At 32.0% G+C, this 18,214-nt stretch overlaps 1 protein-coding gene across 18 annotated transcripts in view; it reads right to left on the reverse strand.

Moving 5' to 3' along the window:
* The window catches only part of BIRC6 (baculoviral IAP repeat containing 6), a 203,621-nt gene that overhangs the window by 120,356 nt on the left and 65,051 nt on the right, over positions 1 to 18,214 (reverse strand). For 10 of the 18 annotated variants that reach the window (XR_012496300.2, XM_019741694.3, XM_019741691.3 and 7 more), the window contains 9 exons: positions 17,763 to 17,894; positions 15,635 to 15,813; positions 14,497 to 14,630; positions 13,769 to 13,930; positions 13,538 to 13,669; positions 12,747 to 12,844; positions 11,191 to 11,338; positions 10,188 to 10,321; positions 5,762 to 5,908 (listed from right to left, as the gene is read on the reverse strand). Coding sequence is in view for 17 of the 18 variants with exons in the window: in XM_019741694.3 (XP_019597253.2) it covers positions 5,762 to 5,908; positions 10,188 to 10,321; positions 11,191 to 11,338; positions 12,747 to 12,844; positions 13,538 to 13,669; positions 13,769 to 13,930; positions 14,497 to 14,630; positions 15,635 to 15,813; positions 17,763 to 17,894 (1,266 nt within the window). In the remaining variant the exon portion in view is untranslated. The remainder of the gene's footprint in view (positions 1 to 5,761; positions 5,909 to 10,187; positions 10,322 to 11,190; positions 11,339 to 12,746; positions 12,845 to 13,537; positions 13,670 to 13,768; positions 13,931 to 14,496; positions 14,631 to 15,634; positions 15,814 to 17,762; positions 17,895 to 18,214) is intronic. The other 8 variants (XM_019741699.3, XM_074331875.2, XM_074331869.2 and 5 more) reach the window with 1 other exon arrangement.

The following is an 18,214-nucleotide window of genomic DNA, read 5'->3' on the forward strand; positions in this document are numbered from 1 at the left end:
AGATGGCATGATTACGTACATTAAAAAATCCCTAAGAATCTACAAATTAAATTTAGAATTAGCAAATTAACATAGCAATGTCATTAGATATAAGGTTAATATAAATATATGCAAATCAATTATATTTTTAGTACACTAGTGTTTCCCCAAATGTAAGACCTAGCTGGACAATCAGCTCTAATGCGTCTTTTGGAGCAAAAATTAATGTAACACCCAGTCCTATATTATATTATATTATATTATATTATATTATATTATATTATACCGGGTCTTACAGTAAAGTAAGACCAGGTCTTATGTTACGTAAAGTAAGACCGGGTCTTATTTTACTTTATATTATATGAGACTCAGTAATATAGTAAAATAAGACTGGGCCTTATATTAATTTTTGCTCCAAAAGACACATTAGAGCTGATTGCCAGGAAGGTCTTATTTTCGGGAAAACACGGTAGCAACAAAAGAATGTAAATAAAATTAAGAAAAATATCACTTATAATAGCATAAAAAAATCAAATAGCTAGGTAAAATCTAAAAAGTATGTACAAAACGTCTCCATTGAAAACTACAAAACATCACCAAGAGAAATTGAAGACCCACATATACTAAAGAATATACCATGTTAACAGACTACAAGGCACAGCATTATTAAGATTTGGTCAATTCTCCCAAGCTGATTTATATTCAAATCCAAAATTAAAAAATAATGTTTTTTTGTGTATAAATTCACAAGCTGATTCTAAAATTTAAATGGAAATACAGAGATCAAAGGTACAGCATGTTGTTTACAGCTAATAATACTGTATTATATACTTGAAAGTTGCTAAGAGAGTAGAACTTAAATGTTCTCACCACAAAAAGGAAATGGTAATTATGTGACAGGATGGAGGTATTAGTTAATGCTATGGCTGTAATCATTTTACAATATATAAATGTATCAAACCAACACATTGTGTACCTTGAATTTGCTTAATGTCATGTCAATTATGTTTCAATAAAGCTGGGGGAAAATGGAAACACAAAAGACACAGAATCTTTAAGAAAGACTATCTTTAATAAAAGGAATGCTAATGAGTCCAATCCCAAGTATATACCCAAAAGAACTAAAAACATACATTCACACAAAAATTTATACAAAGATGTTCACAGCAGTATTTTTCTTAAAAGCCAAGAAGAGGAAAGAGCCCAAACGTCCATTAACTGCTGAGTAGATAAATAAAATGTGGTATATCCATATTTTTTTAAGAAGTGCTAAGTCCACACAATGAAATGTTATTTGACCATAAAAACTAATGATGTACTACTGATAAATGCTAAATGGATGGTACTTGAAAACATTATACTAAGTGAAAGAAGGCAGACTAAAAGTCCACATTAGTGTATGATTCCACATTTACATGAAATGTCCAGGGTAGGCAAATCCAGAGAGACACAAAATGGATTAATGATTACCAGGGAGGCGTTGGGAGGACAGGCAGGGGGATAGGGAGAGACCACTAATGGCTATGGAGTTTCTTTTTGGAATGATGGAAATGTTCTGGAATTAGATAGTGGTGATGATTACCTACTACTGTGAAAACTTTATATTAATATTTTAAATTACCAAAAAAGAAAGAAAACCAAAGTTGATAGATTTACACTAATAGATTCAAAGACTTGATGGACAGTTACAATAATTAAGAAAATGAGGTATTGGCATAAGGTTAGACAAACTAACCAATGAAAGAGAAATAGATCCACACACATAGCAGACACATAACTTTTAACAAAGGCAACAAACACTGCAGTAGAGAGAAAGGGGGATAGGTTTTTTTTACCCATAAATGATTACATAGCAAGAGAGATAGTCAACTAAGATGAATTAGAAAATAATACCCATTGTAAAAGGAGATTAAAAAATTGAAAATTATGCCAGTTACAGTAATGAGGTGTCACATATATGAAACTGGAAACACAAAAAGACAGAAAATGGGGCAGAAGCAATGTTGGAACAACTAATGGCTGGGATTTTTCTATAGCTGATGGAAGATACCTTCAAGTAAGGATTCAAGAAACTCTGTGAATCACATAAGCAAGATAGAATGAATATGAATGAATTTCATAAACAGCTTGAGTACTGACAGTTACCTTAAAAGAGGAATAATAAGAGAGACAGGAGATGTCTAACAAAAATAGTGTGCAAGGTAAAAAACAAGATTATATGTAAATCGCTAGAAAAAATAATAGCTAACATACAATTCTACACTGTGAAAATATACCTCAAGAATGAAAATAACACCTCTTGATCCAAATAAACTAAATATAAAATGTTACTGTGATATACAGATAAATTTAACTATGTATTGAAACTTAGACGACAGCATCAGATTATGCTAATTTGATTGATAAAAGTGCATCATACTTATAATTAATTTAGACAGTTATGAAAAATCGCCATCAGTAGTTAAAAAAATATTCATATTGTTTAAGGTACGTATCTGTTATTATATAGACATAAAAGTAATACAATATCTAGTATTTGTTTGGAGGTACTTCAGCAAAGAAAACAGATAAAAGAAATGTGGAAAAGTATCAATACTATTGGAATCTGAATAATGGCTATGTGGTTTGCTCATCTAATTATTCAAAAAATATTTGAAATTTTTCCAAGAAAACTAAGTTAATTCACCAGTAGACAAGTACAAATAAGAGATCTTAGAGGATAGTTTTCAGCCATAAACAAAATTATACCAGATAAAAGTTCAAAATCAAAGAAAGGAATAAAGAGGAATGAAATGGAATTATGAGATAAATACAAATGAATACTGAATATAAAAACTATTATAATAATTATTAGGGGAATCAAAACACACCTAAACTAAGATATAAAATCACAATGCCATATAAATTGGAAAGGTGATAAAAAAAGGTTCAAGATATTTGCACTGAATGGTAAAATAGCAACTGGACTCCTAGATGTCAAAGATATGTGTATACTATGATCTCTAGAATAAATGCTAAAACCAGTAAAAAGTAGAAAAATAGACCAATAAAAATATAATCACCAAAGAAAATAAGAGAAAAAGAAGAATCTGGCAAGATGAGAAATCTAATAGGATATATAAAAAACACAGTAGGTTTAAACACAAATATGTAAGTAATTATACTAAATGTAGATTAAATTTTGCCATTGAAAGTAAAAGTATCAGAGTAGATTAAAAAAAGGAAACTACATGCTGACTTTAAAAGTATGCCTGAAATATAAGGAGACCCTGGAAAGTGGAAACTAAAAAAAAGGAAAAATATATACTATACAAATAGTAACCAAAAGCTGGTGTAAAGTATACAAATAACAAACAAATTACTTTTAGGAAAAATAGCACTCAAAAATAAAGACATAATTTGTAAAGATAAGAGATTCAATTCACAGGAAAGATATAACCATTCTGAATTTGTATGGTAGTTCCAAAATGCATAACATAAAAGCTGATTAAACTAAAATAAACAAATCCACAGGTACAGTGACAAAAATTTAACAAATTTTATTAGCTGAAAAAACTAAGTAGTAGATGAAGTAATCAATACATAATTATCAAACTTGCCCAAATAGATATATAGCATACACTTCACCAACAAATGCTGAGTAAACATCATTGTGAAATATTCATGGAATATTTATAAAAGCTGACCCACTACAATTTTTATCATATTTTGCAAGATTGATAATCAAAGTATTTCTTTTGACCCCAAAGCAATTTAAATAGGAATAAAAAAGAAGATAACTAGAAATTCATCATGTACTTGGAAATTAAGAAGTGCATTTCTTTATGTTACTTACTAAAGTTGAATATACAAATGACAACCCTATGAAGCAGCAAATCAAGTTCCCCATTCGTATCCAAGAGAACAGTGTATCCATTATTACTAATAGTGCCACAACAGAACAACCCAAATGTCGACTGACAGTACACAAACAAATAGTGGATACACAAATTTTATTTTATTCAGACAACAGAATCTTAAACAGCAGTGAAGAGGAACCAACTATCTACATATATGCAATGATATGAATTTAACATTCATAACATTGAACAGAAGGCAGACCAAAAATATATAAATGCAATTTTATATTATACAGACCCTACTCAACCAGTGCTCAGAAATGCATAATTAAGTGATTATACGAAGAAACAAAGACCACGAAATGATTACTCAAAAAGTTAGGACAATGTTGACCTTTTGGAGAGAGTGAGGGAGAAATAAAGGGCATGGAGACAGACCACACCTTTTAGAGTACTAGGAATATTTTTTGATTTGGTAGACAGCTTGTGTTTTGGGCTATACAACCGTTTTCTGCACTTTTCTCTATTAGGAATTATATCTCACAATTAACATGTTTCAACACAAAAATCCTAAACAGGAAGTTGAGAAACCACAATCATCTTCTAGCACCTTATGATCAATAGTCAAGAGTTTGCTCTAACATTTAATAAAAATCCCTCTGCTGGTGGTGATTTCAGTCTGGGTGGAATACAGAGGTGATTGTTTGTACAGGCAAAGAAGACCACCTTTGGACACACAAAAAAGTTGGTTCCATTGCTTCCTTTGCAGGAGAGTAAATGGGTGAGGAATGTGAAGGAATACATTTCTTTTTTCAAGCCTAAATTTTTACCTGTTTAAATTTTATACCTTATGAAAGTATACTTATTCAAACATGTAAATTTTCTTAAAATAAAACTCTTAGATCCTTATTTTTATGACTGTCCAAAGAAAGAGTCTAATTTATAACTAAAGAGTTCTCTGAAAATTCAATTTCTATCATAGCATGTCTATTCTAGTATAAATATATGTTTCTACAAAAATGACTAGAATAGTCCAAGAAAGCAAACACAAATAAATTGTGCTCCTTGTGGCATCTCCACATTAAAGAAATATTAGATTTTAATTTCATTTTAAAGTGAAACTCTCATCATAACTATATAAGCCATGAATTTCATTCACTGGTTACTCCTCCCGTTGGAAGATACAAGATGATTCTGAGTAAAAAGACACGCAAATGAAGAACTGCTAAGTTCCTTTTAAGACTTTTTGCCATTCTGAAGCCAAGGGCAAGACTAAATTTCTATGGCTCCTCAAGTAAACTTTTCTTACTTTCTGTTAAAATGTTAAACACAGGTATACAAAATAAGATTTTCCACTGATTATCCATTTAAAACATCAACAACACCACATATTCAATATACTCATATACAGGTTCATATATCCAAAGTTGCTTTAAACTAGCTGGAAAAATAGTATTCCCTCTTTATTCATCTCACCTCACCCTTCTCAAAGACACTGCACCAAATATACTTTTAACTTTAAAGCAAGAAACAAAACATTATGATGTTAAAACTACACACAAGACTGATCATCAACTGATGATTACTGAAGCTGAGCAATGGAAATATAGTCCACTGTATGCTCTCATCTATTTTCATTATGTTCAATATTTTATAAATTAAAAGGCTTCTAAAAACACACACACACATAAAAACAAAAAGATTTAAAATAGTGCACCAAAGGTTTGGGAAAAAAAAACCTATGAAGAGACTTAAAAAAGAATATAAAACTACTAATGATTTTCCCCCAAAATGTCCCTCCTATTTATAACTTTCTATTTAACATGACAGTAAAGAACTTACATATACTATAAGCTGATATTTAAGTACTTATATGTCACTTTATATTTATTACAGCATATAATATACAATAAAGAGTGTATATAATAAAAGATGGTATATACCAGTAAACGTACTTGCATCATCCCTTTCTATTCTGGTTCCATCACTAGTTGACACACAAGTAAAGTGTAAGGGTTCAACTTCTAGAAGTCCAGTGAGAGATGTGAAACTACCTTCGGCAGCTGTGCAACTACTGACCTTTCCATTTCCTAATACAGAAGAGAGACAAGAGTTATAATATGTGAATTAATCTTTAAAAGACAATCCTATTAAGAATTATAGTGCTACTCCAATTTTAATTGGAGAGATGTATAAACACACAACCCTCACCTCACACAGTGCTTCAACAATGGACATGGTATTAAGAAAACTCACAAACAGGAGATACTAGTTTCCTTGCTACAAAAGCAGAGCTGCATACAAGCAACTCAGTGTCCACTCACATTAACAAGAAACAGTAACAAGTAATTTAGATTTTAAAGAGGAAAAAAATAATAAACCGGCTACTTACATTAGCTATTGCCCAATCTGTTAAGTATGCATAAAATCAGAATACATTCTATGACATCAACAGTATAAATATGACACAAAGTAAAAACTAAACATTCCAAAATATTAACAAGATTTATCTATAAATATTTCGTTATAATGTATATATATTATCAATTTTCTAGAATGAGGCATACTACTTTATAATGATAGAAATAGTTTAAGTTAGCATATGTAGTAGTAAAAAAAAAATTGGATGGTTACAACTATGTGAATAAAACCACGGCAAGAAGACTGGACAAAAGAATTAAGAATGTATGTGGGTATGGGGGGAAGGGGTTATTTTCAGTACTTTCCAAATTTTCTGGAGTTAGCACTACTTCAAACAGAATTAACAGATAAAGTACAACAGAAACTCAAGATGGAAAGAATGGGGAGACAGAAAAACTGTCTTCAACATCTGAAGGACTAACTGAAAAGCAAGAGTAATTGGCCAAAACCTTGTTTTCTAAAGTCCCAGTGGTGCCAGCACTGAGTCTGACATAAGAGTTAAAAAAATATTTTGAGTACTTAAAACAAGATGTAGAAAATACAAAATTAAAAGGACAGGTCCTTGTTCTCATGAAACACATATTCTGTGTTATAGGTTACTAGGCATTAAACAGAACTAAACTTTAAAAAAAGTGCTGTTTTACTTAAGAGAAGCTCCAAGGACTGATAAGTTAAGAGGAAATCAGTCTAAGTAAAGGGGTAATAAAATACTTCCATGATGAGATGATGAGATTTATGAGAAGAATAAGAGATTTTTACGTATTTATTCCATTAGGCCAGGGGAGTACAAGCCGAAAAAATAACATGAATGAAATCTCTCCACTAGGAATGAACATGGCACATTAGAGGAACTGAAAGAACAATGCAATCAGAGGAACATTTCTCAATCCTAAAACCACTCTTCATATCTTTAAAATAATTAAGAACTCTAAAGAGTTTTCATTTATATTGGTTGTGTGTGTGTGTTTGTGTGTGTGTGTATGTGTGTGTGTGTGTGTATATATATATATATATATATAAACATATATATATACACAGACATATATTGGATGTTGATATATTTATATATCTATATATAGATCTATATTTCGATATATAGATATACATGTAGATCTATATATACATAGCATAGAAATTTTAAGATAAACTTAAAATATTAATTCACTTAACAGTAATAAACTCATTAGATATAAAAATGGAAAACTAAAGAAAAATAACGGTCTTCTAAAACAAAAATAACTTAATGAGAAGAGTGTAATGTTTTACATTTTGCAAATCTCTTTAAAATCTGGCTTATCAGAGAGTAGCTGGATTTTTCTATCTGCTTCTGCATACAATGTGTTGCAATATGTTGTTTTTGTAGACGTATATGAAAAACACCCAACCCAAAACAAATATGTAGTTTGAAAATGAAGGTTTTAATAACCCTACATATTTGAAAACTTGACAAGCGGCAGTATTCTTAGCGATTAATTGCCACATGATATTTGATACCTTATCAGTGAACTTCTCAAACTCGACTGCACTAAGATTAATCGGTCTATCTTGTACTTTTAAAGAATCTTTTACCCATGCATGATGCCATCATGCATTGATCATTTAGAAAATATTGGTTCACCACTATATACAGATCTTCCAAATGTTAACACATTTCATTATATAATATCATAAAATGACACTCACTAACATCACAGCCCATCAGAAAAAAACCTTTACGTATTGGAAAGCTGTGAAGCTCACTGTGGTGGATACACGTTTTCCAAAATTCTAATTTTTTTTTTTTGCTTAAAAGCTGTACTTTTAACATTGGCAACAAATACTATCAGTTGGACAGATACTGACAGCTTTTTCCTATAAATTTTTTCAGAAAATACCTGCCAAATAATCAAGTCTGAATAAATATATGTTGCCTGTCAATCATTCTTGCAAATAAAAATGGTTTCCATGAAACAAGCAATTAGTTCAGCTTGTAACTCAAACAACTATACAAGTGTGTTTCCTTTGAAAAAGCCATGGCTCTACAGTATGCAGAAGTGCTTCATGCACACTTCCATTTCATCATGGACTATTTAAAACATGAGTGCTCATGAGTTTAAAATTTAATAAAATCACCAATTTCTATAGCTTCATTAAGGACATTTGTAAGTAAAAATGAACTGGCATATTTTTTATTGCAAGTGCGTAGTGAGAATATCATGCTTTTTGCACAATCAGTACAAAAGTAAATGCAATGAAAAAATGCAAATAACAGCGTTCTATCATGAAAACAGGATTCCCCTGAAAGGATCTTAGGAATCCTGAGGGGGTTGACTGACCACATTTTGACACTCACTCGGCCAGAGAAAGAAGACTAACAGTGGAAAGAGAAACAGAGCCAGATCAAACAAGACTTCATATGTTAAAGATTTTGGACTACAGAGTAATGGGAAGACATGAAAAGTATTTCAAGGAGAGAGGTAAGGTGATCAGGTTTACATTTAAAAATGATCATACTCATTGCCAATATGGAGAATGCACTAAAGTGAGGCAAGAACAGATGCTGAAAGAACAGTTAGAAAGCTATTATTGTAGTCCAGGTTCAAGATGACTGCTGTGTCTTGGACTGTCATCAGGTGATCACAATGGATCAGAGAGTAGGCAGATTTGAAACACACATTGGTGGAGAAATAGATAGGATCTGGTGATAGCCTCAGTGTGGAGGATGAGAAAGATAGGTATCAAGTATGACATTCAGATTTCTTTTGTGCCAGTGATGCCATTAACTGAGAAAAGGAACACTGCAGAAGGAACAAAATGGTGAGGAGCAAAATGATGAGACAGTCATATGCAGACACATGATATATAAGTCCCTTCTCTTGGGTTTTCTATACTGAGTGTGGCTAGCCTTGCATATTTAACTCCATTTGGCCTGAGCTTTATGGTCTTCTCCTTACACGCTCTCCCATAATGGATCTCATTCTATCCTAAGGTATACAGAAGGCATCTTATCTATCTAGTTCTAACCTCTCCTCTGAGTTCCACTCATAAATTAATGTGTTACTTCAGTAGAGACAAATTGACATGAAGGAATCAGAGGTGAAATCATCAAACAGAAGCATATACCCAAGGCAGCACAAGTCATTAAAAGGCAAGTAACAGGCCAGTAAGTGGTAACCTAAGAGAGTAGAGAGATTGGAGTTGAGGAATTTTAGATTTTATTTATAGTTCTATATTTCTTTTTTTTTTTTTTTTCACTTATACTTAAGGTGGTAATTATCTTCATATGTTTACAAATAAATTTTCTAACATTTTTGGTTTACTAAAAACACTTTCAGTAAATTCAGCAAGATAGAAGCAAATAAGAAAATGGTCACTGCTTTATGTAACAAACATAGATAGACATCAAATTCTAGTACTTGAAAAGATTATACAAAGAACATTATACATTCAATCCTAAGAGCCAATTCTTCAGAAATGTATACAAGGATATATGTAACACTGTGTACAACAAAGTTTGTCTAAGAAGAGTGTGGCAGTATATGCAGAAAATTACTCTTCTTCATCTTTGCTTATTACAATAAGCATATATTAATTTTATTTTTTGACTTATGAAATAACATGTTCTTTGATTTTATGAACAGCAAAGACACACCAAATAAAATTGAAAAGACTACAACAAATAATCAAATTTTAAAGTCTCATGAGTATTAAAGTCATACTCAGATGCAATAAAACACACACACACACAAAAAAAATTTCACAACTCTTTCAAAAATAACCTTGATATTTTTGAGGAGGGAGTGAAGAAATAAAGGTAAATAGTTAAATGATTCACACATTTTAATGTTAGGTTCTAAATTTCAGTTTTTAAATAAAGATAGAATGTAGTATCTACAATTTATTAAGCCAATGGTAGCTTAAATCCAAGATAGAAAATTCAGAAATTCCTTTAATAAAAGAAGTTACTACCTGAAAGGACATCTGATAAATCAATTTCATCTGACTGGACACCAATGCTGCTGTTGTACACATTTTTACAAGAAGAGCCACTCATTTCCAAATCAAAGAGGACTGGATCAAATGGTGAGCTATACAGTCCATATCTGAAAAATAAAATAATGTCCTAATAATTTTCCTGTCAGCCATCTAATTAACAAATTATCTATTTACTTAGTTTTAAACGTTTGATACATGGTAGGAGGAGATACTAACGAGTTTTAACCCATTAAATTCAGTGAATCTCAACTGTATTCCGGGCAAACCCATACTGTAAAAGACATGGTTCAGAGACTCAACAAATGTGATTTGAATAAGCTGACAGCTAATAAATCCAGACTGAATCTTCACCTGCAGACTGAAGCCCGGAAGAGAGATATGAGGCAGCCCTACCGCCCCTCAATCACTACACTGACTCAACAGAAAGTACAAAGACTTTGAGTTTAAGTAAAATTTCATCAAAATCAAAATTTCAATCTAAACAGATTACAAAATCATTGTATTAAATAAAAGAGTTCTTCAAATACTGAAGATTGGGCAAGAACTCAAATCTAACCTTTAGCTATTTTTCATTTCATTGTTTAATTCTTAGATAATCTGCGGGTGAAGAATACTAAGTAAGGGCTGTAAGTGACTTACAAAATTCCATCTACAACGTTTTAATAACAGAAACAAGAAACAAGTTACTTTAAATCCTTTTCCATTAGCAGGAAATGCCACTTTTAAATATTTTAATATAATTAGCCCTCTGAATCACCATCTTTAGGATTTCCATAATTGGTAAAAGGGAAATCATTACAGAAAACATAGGGGGAAAGGAAGCCTTAAGCTAATATCATTTGGGAAAAGGTGAAGTATAAATTAAATATATTTTTGCAAGAAAAATAGTTTCCAAGCAAATATACATAACAGTTCTGTACAAAGGTGGCATCGTGTCCAGAAAGGCCCATTATTCGCCATTATACATATTAAATACCTTGTCTGAAGTAAAGCCTCCATTGGCGTCAGCCTGTCCTGTAGCTGTCGGGACACAGCAGTAAGCAACGATGCACAAGCTGTACTGCAACCAGCCAAGTCTTCATCTTTAACATAGTTCAGTAAGACAAAATACCAATAGACAGAACCTGAAGACAACAAAAATCAGGTTTTCTTCCATTCATCTCTCTCTAACAAAGAAAACTTCAGATTATATATTTATCAGTGTTCCCTTTTCCTAGATTTTCTTACAACTTGCAACTTACAAAGGGACCAACTCCTCAGCGGACTCTAGGAGGACAATGACTAAGAATTTCAAACATGTTTTTTGAGAAGTATATCAAGTCCACAAGTCACTTAGGTATTCAATAACGTAAGATGACTGTGAGGGACACTTTACAATGGCTGGAAAAGTGGACAGATGTCTGGGCCTTCAAGACATCCTTCCCGAAATAGTGTTTCTCTGTTCTAAACTTTTCAAATACAATGGATGGCATTAAGCTATAAATAGCACACTTTACCAAATGTGTAGAATTATTCCATACTTCCAGTTAGATACAGACCAACATGGCTTAAAATATAATTGTGATAATGTATTTTAAGACTCATGAAATTTGAGATGTCTAAGTATACCCAGAATTTAAGCTATATCTCTAAGAGTATCTTTAAGAAATTGTTTTAAACACAGAGAAATATTAATGTGAGCAACCAAGTGCAAAACATCCTACTCTATATCACAGAGTTAATAGTTTTATCCAATATATGTTCAAGGTAAATATAAACAGACACTATCGAAATTAAGATACTGATATAATACACATTCACTAACTAACTTTCAGAAAGCTTTTTTCCTGATATACCACAAAGATCAAATCCTTGTGAAATATATTTCTTTCATTGAGACAACTTGTTGAATGGGTTATTTTGAAGACAAATGATAGAAATGTCTACTAAAAAATAACATTAAGTTTTAAAGGGCAAATCAATAGCGCTTCATATTAACAGCATAAAATAGCAAAAAACATTGAAAATTTTTAAAAATCTTCATACACACACACACGCTTTGGAGACTGTTTTGTAAATTCCTACTTCAGAACCGCATTCATTCTTGAATGCATTTCTACACTCTTCCAGTGCTGAAAAAAAACACCTGGCCCTTTTTAGAGAATTTCAGTTGGCCATAGTCCCTATCAATCACACACAATAAATGCACGGACCATTGTATTATTTATGTCATCTATCTGGTACTTACTGGCATTTTAGTTTGTGATATTTGATGTATAGTTAGTAAACAACCAAACAACTCAATGATTTTAATGAAATACAGAAAAATATGGATTAAGATAACTTGTTATTTAGACTTGATTCTCCCACTTTTTCCTAGCAATATTACTGAATAGTGATTACCTGCCCAATCAGAATATAACAATTCTTTTAAAAAGATAAGCTACAGAAGAAAAGGAGAATTGAGAAAAAATAATTACTAAATAATCCCAAGTATATCGTGAAATATTTCCTATGACTACAGTTATTAGTGATTAAACTAATTTCACATACCACCAGTTGCAGCTGCAGGTAAAAATGACATATTATCAAGTAAGGCCTTCAAGAGAACAGATCCAAATCCTGGTTGACATGGGTCACATTTGCCATTACTGAAATTTTTAAAGAAAAAATTTAAATACATTGATACTCAAGGTCCAAATTCAACCTAAACATGGTGCCGTACTTTTAAAAATCTTTAAAAATGTATTTATACTGATTACAAGAAAAATCTTCCTTAAAGCTCTATGGACATGCAGAAAGACAGAAGAAATTATTACACTAAGGGCCTTTGTAACTCTTTTCTTATGCACTGGTCGATTCTCCTTATCAAAGGGTTAACAAGCAGGTACAGTCAATATTGACTATTAGCTTTTAAACAATTCCCATAGTTAGAATCTCAAGGTCTAGAGAAAATGATTTGGAGTATCTTACAAATAAGCCTGGTAAGACTTTCATATAACAGGGAACTAGGTCTCAGATGAAGGATCTAAAGACAACCATGGAGAGTGGGGATGGAGTACTCCTTAACAAACTCCCCAAACTGCTACTAGTAGGCAGAGAAGCCTAGTAGAGTTCTTTTATTAATAGATTTATTGAACATGACATTTTCACACACAAAAAAAAACCCCGAAATTATTTCTCAGAATTTCAGTAACCCTCATTAACTTCTGAAAATTTGCTTAAGTTATACATACACTCAACAAGGATCATATAAAACTAGTGACAAAAGATCATCTGCCAAACTGCAGGTGTACCTAACAAAGTATACTTTCACCTTAAAATCAAAACAAAACAAAACCAACCTAATGCACAAGGCTAGAAATCGGGCACACTTATGGGCTATGCTTCGTCCTGCCTCAAAGAAGCAAACACGTACGATGTCTGAGAGACATTTTCGTGTTTTCGAAAGCAGGCTCTCGTTTCCTTCCTTTGAGCTGCAAAACAATAGCAAACATTTAGATTCATCTTGAACTTCCAATCATAACATTCAAAGGGCAAGCATGAGTGGTAAGTAAAATCTTTTAATTATTAACCTTCCAGGTCCATTTGAATGCACTCCAGCTAACCAACAAAGAGTATCTAACACGAGGCTCTGGGCATGTTCTGTGATTTGACCATCATCTGCTTTTCTACAAAGGGTGTTAAGAAGCTTCTCATGAAATTCTGAAAACTGTAACATGGCACATCGTTGCACTCTACAAAAAAGAAAATATAAATACATTAACAAGCAAAATGAAACAGACTAAAACTATCACAACCTGTTGGTCATATACTGTTTCATTTTAAATCATGAATATCACAATTAAAACAAAACTTTTGAAAATCATATATATTACAATGAAATGTTGGTCTCTGAATTTAATGTTATGGTATTAAAAGATTTAACATCGTATGTAAGAAATACTTGGTATGTAGAAAGTTTTAAAAAGAAACTAATTTTACAAAAATGTATTATATTCAGAAAGAGTGAGTAAAACTTCAAATTACTATATTTATTTACTTCTTCATACTACAAATATTGTATTACTGGTATATACCAAGTAGTATATAGACACCAGAGATAAACCAATGCAATAGAAAGACAACTTGACCCTCACTGAGATTACAAGTTCTTAATAACAGACATGGAAAGCAAACAAAAATTTTCAAGTAAAAGTTAGATTTAAAAATATTGTGTGTGTGTGTCAGTATGATTACTGGAAGTCTTCCTTTGTATGTACTTTTATTACTAGAAGAATAATAAGAAAAGGGAATGAGTTACCTTTCCTTAGAAATTGAAGTTTTCTTAAATCTTCGAATTGTGACTGACACCTCTTGAAGTAAGTCACAGCCCCGGAGATTTTCAGATTTACGAGCACCACTTGCATTTTCATTCTTAACATTAGATGATTTTTCCTAAATGTACAAAAATAAGTAATTGAATGAACAAATAATACTAAAAATTATTTACTATTCAAGTTTTCAAATAAAGAACAGTAAGTATGACTGTCAAAACAAATTTCAAATTAAAATGATAGCTTTTATCCTATATTCAGTAAGTGACTAATTTTGCCCAGAATTGTATTATAGTAGAAGAAAAAGGCAGTTACTATTTTAAAGGCAACAACCATGATTAAAAATTATGATGCCAAGGTCCTGAGTCCAAGTCCCAGCCACAGCACTTACAAGCTATATGAGATAATGCCAGCTCCCTAATTTCTAAGGTTCACAAACTTTCAACATGAAAAATGGAGATGATAATTGCACCTGCTCTGCCTACTTCAGAGTTATTTTGAGGATTAAATCAGATAAAGTACACAGAAGTCCTTGAAAAACTGGAAGACCTATATAAATATAAGATGATTGGTGTTACTGATATTGTTATTGATTCTTATGACTAATGATGATAGAGAAACAAAATCTCCAGAGTTCAGGAAAATCCAAGATCAGGCAATTATGAACAGACTGCATGGTACACAGGTATTATAGAAAATCAACCATGAAAATTACGGTTTGTCTCGAAAATCACTTCCCAATTTCTCTTCCTGCACACGCCCAAATGTTTACCCCGCCCCCCCCCCCCAAAAAAAGTGGTGAGTACCAGTAGAGGACACAGAAACAAACTCGCATGCCTAAGGAAATGAGTATTATGGCCTAAAATAATTATAAAAGTAAGTACCTACTAACAATTACTCCCTACTGAATATACTTTATAAATGTTACATAGTTTGCTTACTTTTAATTCAAAATATTTTCTTCTTAATTATATTTTTTAAGTCACTGTAAAGAAAAAATACAAACAAGACAATTGTGTATTGATAACTCAACAAAGGGTCATACCACTTCCAATAGTGTGTCAAATCTCATCCACAATATTTAAAACAGCATTGCTAAAAGTTCAAAATAACACTGTTTCATACCTTGCCCGCTGCAACTTTTGCCAAAAGTGAAGCAAGTGAATAACCCTTGTTACTCTGGTGTTTTAGGGATGGAAGCCTTACTACAGGACGTATACCACCATTACAGATCTCATCCGTTCCTCTTTCATTCACTGCTTTGACATGGATTAGAAATGAACGATATTTTCCTCCTGCCATACCTAGAGAGCAGGGCAGAGTAGGATAAATAACTGAATCACCAAAAGAGCAAATTGTTTTTCCTCTTCATAGAGTAAGTTAAATAAAACTCCACAAAAACACACTGGTTCAGAATTTTTTCAAATTATACTGTTTCAGTTTAATGTGGCTGTATAACTTTTATATGTTGGTAGCAAAAGAACAAAAAGCTACAGGATTATACTAACAGCATAAGACAGAAAATTTTGACTAACTGTTGTAAACACGTGGCATACTTTCCCCAATGAAGTTATTCATTTTAATAAATATTGTGAACTACAGCAAAACACAAAGGAAAACACTGTCATTAAGATACCCAGAGATAATGATGGTATCCTCATGTGTATCCATCCAATCTATGCATACACACACATACACTAAGATTATAATGTTAAGAGTTGAAAAAGCACAGGCTTTGGAGTCATTGCCTGGTTTTGAATAATGGCTCTGCCATTTTATTAGGCATGTGACAGATTAATCTCTATGATTCAGTTCCTTCAAATGTAAAGGAAGAAAAATAGTACCTACCTCAAAGGTAATTAAAAAACTTAAACCTGTGCATGGCACAAAGGAAGCACTCAATAAATACCGGTTGCCATTATTACCAGTGTATGTTTTATTATAACTAAACTGAACTAAACTCGTACTATAAAATCTGTATGTAAAACATATTGCAAATAACCCTCAAATTAAACACACCCACCAGCAAATCATCAGCCTATTGCTGCTGCAACAGCAGTCTTCCTGTAATTAAAAAAGCTACCTTTTATGTTTTTGACTGATCTACCTGCCTACTGTGCTAGCACTTCACTGTTACACAGTTCTTATTGCTGTGTTAGTAACTGATAAGACCCTCCCTTTCAGTCTTCTTTTTTCAAATTTATTTGACACAGATCATCCTTTTTTCTTCCATACAAATTTGGCAATCATATTCTCCAGTTCCAAATAATTTTTTGGAAATTTGGTGAGAAAAATAATCATTCTTGGTTAATTCTAAGAAAATTAACACTTTTAAAGATCATCTTTTGAAATGTGTCACATAATTTCATCCTCCTATTTTATCAAAGCCAACATTTTTATTTTCACATAAAAATTTAAGTTTCACACTCTCATTCAACAAAGCTAACTTGTACTCTCAGTAATATGAGAGATTTTATTAGTTTTGCTCACTACTGTATCCAAGTATGTGGCCTACGACATCATAGGGTCTCAGAAACTTAATGAATGAATGGGATGCAGTCAAGAGAGCATATTGAAACTTGTATATATCTGTAATCAAAGGTAAATGTGTGAATGTGGACAAACATTATGAAGAGAATGTACACAAATTAAAATAGTTGTAACATATTTTTCTTGGTTTGGGGAAGGATCTCCACAGCTGACGCCACCTCCAAATTTACTTTAATAATCGAGCTAGGTGTTTTGTTTGTTGGCGTTTTTATTCACCTCTGGGGATACAAAAGCTGAAGTAAAAATCCTACTACTGCAATATCTATTATATGTACACTGTAGCCAATTATTTTAAAATATACATTAACTGTAATTTATGTTTATGTGAGACACCCAAATCATTACATCTATACTGTCAAAACTCTTCTATAAAAACAATATATTAATACAATAAACACTCCAAAGACACAGGACTCTTAATTGATGGGAAAGGCAAACATGCCACATCACACTGTGTTCCCTTTCTTTATGCTTTTTCAAACAGCACTGAGCCCTCCAGGACAGAAAACGTCTAGGATCAGAAGTCTCACATAACAACACAGTCATTTATGAGACGAAATCACCTTGGCTACCTGGAAATTGATGGAGTTGCTAATGAAAATCCTAAACAAAACAGTATCTTACTTTTTTGAGATCAGTTTTCTTCTTAATCTATTTTTACAACTGTGGCTTTATTCTGCTTTTGTAAAATATGTTACCTTACCTTTAACAAGTTTGGGACTTGTTAACGTCAACATCCCAGCATGCCCTGATAGATCAAGGCCACTAGCAAGCCACACTGGCCCACACAGAATGTCTTCTTTATGATCTTCTAAAAATGGACATAATCTAAGACCTAAAAAGGAAAATATACACTTTCTTTTAAATTAGTTTTTAATTTAAAATGTAATATTTAATAAGCAAATATCCATCCCACTTACATATAATGCCACCACAAAAAATACCATAGTTAGAATGTGTTCAAATTTAAGAATTCACTATCATGTTAAGGAACTATAATCAATTATCTGGTATACTGTTTTCCATTCCCATTTTATTTACATTCACCTTGATTTTCAAAAAAATAGTAAAACCATGACATGATTTCAAATCCCAAGATATTAAAAAACAAGAATTGCAAGTATTAGCGCAGCTGTGTTCACAAAGATGAGCTGA

This window comes from Rhinolophus sinicus, chromosome 2 (assembly GCF_057876585.1).
Source record: "Rhinolophus sinicus isolate RSI-liver-muscle chromosome 2, RSI-T2T, whole genome shotgun sequence".
Classification (NCBI taxonomy): Eukaryota; Metazoa; Chordata; class Mammalia; order Chiroptera; family Rhinolophidae; genus Rhinolophus; species Rhinolophus sinicus.